Raw genomic sequence first — 8,072 nt, 5'->3', positions numbered from 1 at the left:
ATCTGTGACTTTTCCACTTTAAAATGTCTAAAAACATATAGACCTGTGTTCTATATATTGTTGAGTTGAGTTCTTACATTTTCACAAATGTTTCCATCAATTCTCAAACCAGAGAAATCTGTGATTTTAATCATGGTTTCATTGGCCGCCTGTCAGTGACATCATATCCTTTATGATCATGTGTCAGTGTGTTTGTCTGACAGAAGCTCAACATTGACTTTTATCTAATTTTCAGTCACATACACTTTTGACACCTTGGTGGTTTTCAGCTCTGTATTTGAACCAGATGAAGGATTTTAGTCGTCGGACGTCTGGATCTGAAGTTATCAGAGAAACAAGCTGAGGAAATGTTAGAAAGCTCAGCTCCCAGCTGCTGGAGACGTCCTGTCCTGTGTCACTGAAGAGCGTCGGTGAATCTCTGAGTTTTAAAGTTATTTTTTGGACATTTTTGCCTTTATTCAGATTGCTACAGTGAGAGAGGAAAGTCTGGGCGAAAGAGAAGGGGTGACATGCAGGCCACAGGTCGGACTGGAACACGGGCCGCAGCCGGTAGGACTAAGAAAATGGGTGTTTCTACTGGTTTTAATCCCCTGGTGAGTTTGTTATGGAAAGGAGGACACTCCTGTGGATAATTCAGCTGCTGGTAAAAACCTGCTGAACGTCTGCTTCATAAGTTATCAGAGAAACAATCAGAACAAAGGTTAGCATCAATGTCAGTTCCAACTCTTCCCTGAGTCTCTGTCCTCCGTACAGCGTCGCTCAAACACTGACTTTAAATGTCAAACTGCTTCATTCAGTGTTTTTAACACTTAGAATCACTGGGTCTGTTTGATTTCCTGAACCACTGACACTGAAGGAATCTAAACGGGGAGGAGCTTATGGTAATGGTGGTGAAGATAACGACTCCCATGATCCCACGCTATATCATGACATCATCCAAAGCCGTCATTTGTTATTGTTTTGAGCCCTTTGTTGAGAGCCTTAGAGGCAGAGGTTAGAGACTGTGTGTTAAGGGATGGCAGTGTTGGTCGACATATCCCTCTCACACACACAGATCTTTTTCAAACCGGCTGCTCTTGAATGGTCCCCGTATTAATCAGATATCTCAGTCATACACTAACAAGCTCTCTTGTCCTATTTTAGCATGAGCTCCACCCTCTCCCTCCACCCTCAATACAGCTTCTCTATTGGTTAATCCCCCTGAGGCTCCGCCTTAGCATCCTGACACAGGTCTTTGTACCATTAACCGTACCCTACAAAACTCTGACAGATTTGTCTCTTGTTGTCTGTTTGTCTCCTCCTGGAGAACCCATCTGGAGGCTGGACGTCACTGAAGTGAGGCAGGTAAGCATAAACGGTGTGTGTAGCCTGTTCCCTCTCACCTGCATGTAGCTGCCCCTCAAAGCAGAGCCTCACCTGTCACGCAACACCATCAGCGTCCATTAGGATCCTGAGTTGGGCATCCTCGCCTCTTCCTGAACCTGTTCCAGCACTGGCGGGTCCCAGTTGATGTCTCGTCTGCTCCTGAGTCGACGCCTTGCCTGTTCCAGTAACGGGGGTCTCTGCTGATGTTTCTTCTGATATCCTGTCTACTCCATACCGGCTTGCATGTTTTTTCTGTTTTTTGAGTCTCGTGTCCCCAGCTGATGTCCTATGTGTTTCTGAGACGACCCTTGCCATGCTTGTTCCTGAGGTGGCTTTCCCGGCTTATATTTCATCAGTTCCTGAGGCTGTTCCTGAGTTGGGAGCAGCCAACATCTTCTCCCGGTTCCCAGTCAGTGGTCTGGCCAATTCTTGCTCTCCTTCACTATCACTATCAGAATAAAGGCAAAGATGCCCTAAAAAAGTAGCTCCATCTCCCTCTCAACCATAATTATAACCTTCCACTTCTTCTCCGTCTCCCATTGTGCTCTGCCTTTCAGATCAGCTCTTACTTTTTTGTGCACCCTCTACTCCTTGACTACTGAAATCCAACCAGGCTGTGGTACTGTCTTTCCCCTCCTGCTGGTTCCAACTAAAGACGCCAACCGAAACAATCCAATATCCGTTTAAACGCACGCTTCATGTAGAATATATTCAGCGGTTTTCCTTCCCATGAACAGCACTTTCCTTTGGCACTACATTTTTCAACCGCTGAACTACTGTATTCCTACATACAAGCGCACCTACAGTGCACTGTATTACGCCGCTTTCTGTTTCACTCAGCTGACCTGTGGCTGCGGCGTAATACAATGCACTGTAGGTGCCCTGCTTTTAGTAGGTGTGCTGCTTTTTTTGTAAAAGATCTAAATGCTCCAGCACTGCTGCACACAGCTGTATGTCTAATGATGTCCCTGCCAGTATGCACACATCATAACACCTACACTGGTTCCACTGACGGACTGTAAATGAGGAAGTGCCTCTGTGACGTCACCCACAGGTTTCTGAAGCGCCGTGTTGAAGAGTGAACTGCTCCACCGGCGCCATGCAATGTGTAAGTACATGTGAGGAAACAGTATCAGTACACCTATCATTCATTCAGTAACAACAAAAACCATCAAGACAAAATGATAATATTTACTCAATAATGATTTATTTATGAATAACAGTCATTTCTAAACAACAATAAAATATATCTTAAAGTAAATTGGTCAAAAAAGGGAGGGGGTGCAAAATAATAAATAAAACGGGTGTTGGAGAGATCAGTAACGGCACTGATAAAATTATATAAAATTATGTAAAATGATAGTTTGGTAGTTCAGCGGTTCATATATTTACATAAAATATCTTTGTTAAGGGATAAACTCATAAAATAGTTTTACTCCCACCAATGCAAGAGAAGTGGTCAAGTCTTGAGACGTCAGCGTGAACATCAAGACAGATAAGATGATGATTTATGATTGAAGTCTGCGAAGTTCGTCTGTTGGCTCACCAGGTTTAATAACAACCAACATGTGTCCTGTTTTTTTCTTTCTCTGTTTTTTTTGTCACACTTGGTTCAAGATGATCATCACCCCAGTGAGTTTACACCGACACAACACTTACGATCTACAATCAGCTGAAACAGAAATACCACAAAAGTTATGAACTTTAACCTTCCTGCATAATCACTCCGCACGTTTATATAATCAGAGCTGAATGAACTCATCTCCTTCTACCTTAGGCCACAAACGTATCAGTCACCTCTTTCACCGAAGGCATCTCAGCTTGGCCGTTGGTGTCACGTTTAGAACCATCAGGGACGCGAGGTCGTCCACTGTGCTCACATTCATACCAGGTGAAGAGAACTTATGAGGACTGACAGGTCAGAGTTCACTGAGCATTTTTCTGTCAGATCCAAAATTGTGAAAGTTACAAACAAAAAAACAATATGAATAAAAAAGGAGGACAGTACCTGAGCCCTGCTCGGTGAAATTAATCTGCTGAGTGATTACATGTCTGAAACTCGTGGAAAAGGGAAACTGATGTGGTTCAAACAGCATCAAGTGTTTTTTTTTTTTTTCATGTTTGTCAAAAAAAGAAACAAAAACAGGGTGGGGTTCAGTTTCAGTCAAACAAATGGAAACAGTTTCATCACTGGTCTCTGGTCTCGCAGTCAATGGTTTTGGCCTCAGCTTCTGGTGTAATGGTGGTACTTGTCTCCTTCACCTCAAGGTGCTCCTCTGCTGGGGGTGGGGCCACTGTGCAAGGGGCTGCCGCGTCCTCCTCCTCCTCCTCTGCTCCTTCACTGGTGGGAGACTGGAAACCGCTGTCATCATGGGGAGGTGGGGGGAAGTCAGCGGTCACCTCCGGAGGGTTCTCTCGAGCTGTGTCTGTAGCTGCAGGCGCTGGGGGCAACGCCTCCTCTGACACCTCCTGGTCGGTGGGGGGTTGTTCTTCCTGCACCAGGTGTCCGTCTTCTCCCTTCTTCTCCTCCTCTAAGGCCGAAGCACCTGCTGTAGCAGACTCCACCTCCAGCGGGATTTCTTTAACCTGCTCCTCTGCTCCGGCCTCCTCTTCCTTCAACACGGAGCCGTTTGACAGGCCTGAGTTCTCTGAAGCTCTGGGACTAGCGGATCCGTTCTGGTCAGGAGAAGCTTTACCATCTGAGCTCTCCTCCCCATCTCCTTCCTTCTCTTCCTCCTCGTCCTCATCTCTCTCTGGGATGTCATCATTGCAGGGCACCTCCGTGCACGACTCGGTGGACAGGACCGGGGAGTCTTCCACCTGGATCATGGACACAACCTGCTTCATCCTTCTCTTCTTCTGGGAATCCCCGCCTTCACTCTCGTCGCCCCCCTCACTGTCCTCCCCTGCTCCATCCACCTCCTCCTTGGCTCCTCCGTGTTCTTTAGCCCAGTCGATGGAAGGGTTTTCTCCCAGTAGGTGCAGGCTGGGGTCGCTGTTGCTGAGGACAATGCTGTCCCTGTACAGGTTGTGTCTCCTCTGCACCGCCGCCTCCTTCACAGCTACAGGCAGAGATAAGAGATTAAAATGTGCATCAACATGAGTCACAAAGAAACATTTGAAAGTGTAAAACTATGAGTGGTTCTTGGATTCTGTGTGTTGGTGTTGTGTGGTGATTGTCTGAAAAACCCTGGGAAGGAGCTCATATGTTCAAAGATGCTCTGAACCTAAACAAACTGTAACTTCATTTCTTAGGAAATCTCCAAGAAAGGACTAAATTCCACCAACGCTCTGATACAACCCATAGGAGCCAGACATGGTCATGGCTTGTTTAGGTTCGGAAAAGATTGTTTGTTTTTGTTAAAATAAGTACTTTCTCAACATTAGACAATCTTTGTTGTCATGGTTACAATATAAACAGCTGGTTTTACATAGAAAAAAAGTAAATAATATAAAAAAAGATTTTGGTAAAGCATTTTATGCGTTTGCTCGTACAACAACACACTGAAAGAAGAAAACATGAACGCTGAAAAGCTGCATAAAGAAGTTGGAAATGAGCTTATAATGCACGGCATTAACGAACCCCGCTAATCGCTCTCCTGCATTAACTGGCATTCAAGTTATAACACAGCCGTTTGATGTGTGCAGAGGTGTGTGTGTGGTTATTTTGTAGCATGTAACTGTATGAAGGTAATGGCAGTGGACTTCTCCAGTCAGAGGATGTAGGTTTATCAGCACATCAGTCCTGCTGCAGCAGCAACTCAATGAACTGTAGGTTTTTCACACTGTAGAACATAAAACGTTCCCACGCTCCTGCTCCGACCACATAGCAAGTTTGATTCCGAGTTAAATGCATCTACAGGTTCGAATAATATACATGAACTAGAAAAATATAATGAACTATGCGCGTGTAGAAAAGAGACACTGTAAGAGACTGACCCATCATGATGTCCTTCATGGCTGAGTGCAGCACCACCTCCTCAAAGATGTTCTCCACCAGGATGAAACGGGAGAAATCCTCAAAGATCAGCTCCTGGAAGCGCGGCAGCTCCTGGTGTTCACAACAACAACAGCAACTACTCTCACTTTTTTCTTAACTCAACATCTTTCTAAACGTCCTCACCGGCTTCAGGGTTTGTCTTACTCAGGGAGTCACTCATTTTTAGTGGTAGGTTTTGTCAATACAGATCAAGAGAGTTATCTACACTTGGCACACTGTCAGGCACACAGTATTATTACATGTTGTTACACCTTCTTCATGTATAGCTAGATGAAAAATACAAAACCAGCTCATTTTAGATAACTCGATATCTAAGGACAAACGAGAAATTAAAGTCACGAGCAGCCAAAGGAAACTATGCAACTCCACTGCTGTGAATGCTACAGAGCAGAATGGGGTCTGTGTTTGTGAATCTGTGTCTTCATTGGTAAGGTGCCTATTTTCATGTGTAATCCGTGACTCCTCTGCGTAACCTCAGTAAGCCTGACAGCAGTCGTGTCACTCAACAGCACAGTGATAACGTGGCCAATGAGACGACTCCAGTGAGTAAATGATTCCTCCCTCGTCAGGTCCCCCATGACCGCCACTGTCAAACACATGCCTGCAACTTATCTGCTGCTAAATTAGTTAGCCTTAAAAATCCTGCATCAGTAGGGCTCTATGTAACACTGCTAAGCGCACATAATGCAGAAACATCACTGCCAAAACATTTAGGATATTTTCCCCCGTGACTTTCAAAGGATGGAGCACAGAAATGAATGAATATATTTTTTGGTGACAAAGTGCTGTGGCTCTCACCGAAGCACAGGAAGGGCTGAGCTGCTTCAGCATGTAGGGGATGAAGATCTGAAGAAGAGCCTCGCGGAAGAAGCGCTTCCTCACTGTGCTGCTGTCATAGTCAAATTTCTGAACCAACAAAAGACAAAAGAAGAAAAAGAAAAACAGGGATAAACATTATTAGCACACACAGTTTTTTTACATTCACTTCCTTCCAAAACTAAATTTAAAAAGGTCACATTTCCTCTTCTGAAACATTACTCCACTACAGTACATTTAATTGACAGACATAGTTACCCAGATTTTACATTAAAATACAACATATGTATAAGATAATAAAATACATTATCCCGTTGGTTCTCTACATGTTTGGTTCGGTGTCTGCCTCGTGCACCTCATCACATCAAAAGTTTGCCATTTCATTTTTTGTCCAAAATAAAGATGGAAACAAATGTGTGCTGGACAACTTTGTTTTTTTTTTTTTAAATCATCTCACAGTTATTTTGTGAATCTCAGTCTGGAACCTCCGAACTCAACAACTGTGTCAAATTAGCTCCACCTCACCAGCTCCAACAGTAACATGCTAAATATGTGTTGATGCATCTGTATCAACAAACTCATAGTTAGAGGTGAGATAAACAGTAAGTTGACAAGCTGATCACCAGACAGTTCATCTGCCTGTGTCAGATATAATAATATAATAATACATCAGACACACAGCAAGTACTTAGCTGGTGATACCTCTGAATGTAGGATTTAACTTGTAATGAGAGTATTTAGAGTAAAGGATGTGAGAACTACGACTTCCTCACTACACAGTGCATCATCAGATGAGACATCACTCCCTCACTTGTGTCTGTAAAACACACTCAGCTGTTTTCTCTACAGTGAGCAGCAAACTGAGATTCTGGACACCAATACATCATCATCACTAACATGATGGAACTGTAGAGAGAACTATTTTACAGAATACATCTACACACAGAGTTCAGACAATGGTGGACGGTAACTATGTTTCAGACAGCCACAGTGTTGACTGTAGGGAAAGCACAAGTGTAGATAATAAAGTGAACTACGACTGAATTCCAGGGTGTTGGTATTGTGCACATTGTTAATGTTATTAGTAACACCTGTGCTTTTCCCACGAGGACAAGTCATAGGGTTATAGTCACTTCCCAAAGGTTTCTACGTTTCGGTGTTCATCCGGTTGTGTTTGGTTTTACCTTGATGACTCGGTCCTGGCAGCGCTGGATGGTCTTGCAGAGCTCCTCTGTGCCCTGAGACTCCAGACTCTGGTGAAGGATCTGCTCAAACGTATAGACTGCATCGTCCATTTGCTGTGGAGACACACACACACACACACACACGCGCACACACACACACACACACACGAAGAGAGAGAGGCCAATCTGTTACATTTCAGAGACCATATTCAAATATATCAGTAAGTTTTATCATATTTATTATATTATCATATTATTATTGATAGGTAAAAAATGGCATGGATTTGAGTTTTTTTCAGTAACATGTTTTTAGAGCAATAAACTTTGTAACATGTACATTTGGACAAACTGACTGATGAACTGTGTGTAGGCTGTCTCTGTCTCATACTAAACCACCACTAGAGGGCGTTCACCTTTCTACAGCGTCAGCACAAGCTGAACCTCGTCCAATCCCTTCACAAACGAGAAGGAAGCTACAGCTCAGTAAACTGACCAGGAAATGAATGACATCACTGTATCTGACACCACTGGAAAGTCTGCTTCTGTTGTAGGATACACTCATTTACATGTTAAACGTGCTTCTGGTTTCTGGAAGCCTCCACTGACTGGAACTGGACGCAAAGTTCATTACATGTCATGACAGGTCTTTCACTCTGGTCTGACACTGAGATACACTAGTACATTGATTTCACTGGTGGGGTGGGGGT

The 8,072-nt window shown here is 43.9% G+C and overlaps 1 protein-coding gene across 1 annotated transcript in view; it reads right to left on the bottom strand.

Moving 5' to 3' along the window:
• Window positions 1-2,550: 2,550 nt before the first annotated feature.
• Window positions 2,551-8,072, bottom strand: part of niban2b (niban apoptosis regulator 2b) — a 35,106-nt gene continuing 29,584 nt past the window's right edge. Inside the window, exons 12-15 of the mRNA XM_087171637.1 lie at window positions 7,366-7,479; window positions 6,164-6,271; window positions 5,305-5,416; window positions 2,551-4,427 (exon numbers count right to left, since the gene is read on the bottom strand). Coding sequence (XP_087027763.1) covers window positions 3,553-4,427; window positions 5,305-5,416; window positions 6,164-6,271; window positions 7,366-7,479 — 1,209 coding nt within the window. The 3' untranslated portion in view covers window positions 2,551-3,552. The remainder of the gene's footprint in view (window positions 4,428-5,304; window positions 5,417-6,163; window positions 6,272-7,365; window positions 7,480-8,072) is intronic.

The sequence above is a fragment of the Seriola lalandi genome, unplaced genomic scaffold (genome assembly GCF_002814215.2).
Source record: "Seriola lalandi dorsalis isolate HSWRI2012SDOR001 ecotype SW California unplaced genomic scaffold, Sedor1 jcf7180002054883, whole genome shotgun sequence".
NCBI classification, from domain to species: domain Eukaryota; kingdom Metazoa; phylum Chordata; class Actinopteri; order Carangiformes; family Carangidae; genus Seriola; species Seriola lalandi.
Note: the sequence above shows the minus strand (reverse complement) of the source record. Positions and strands in the feature narration are given on the sequence as shown.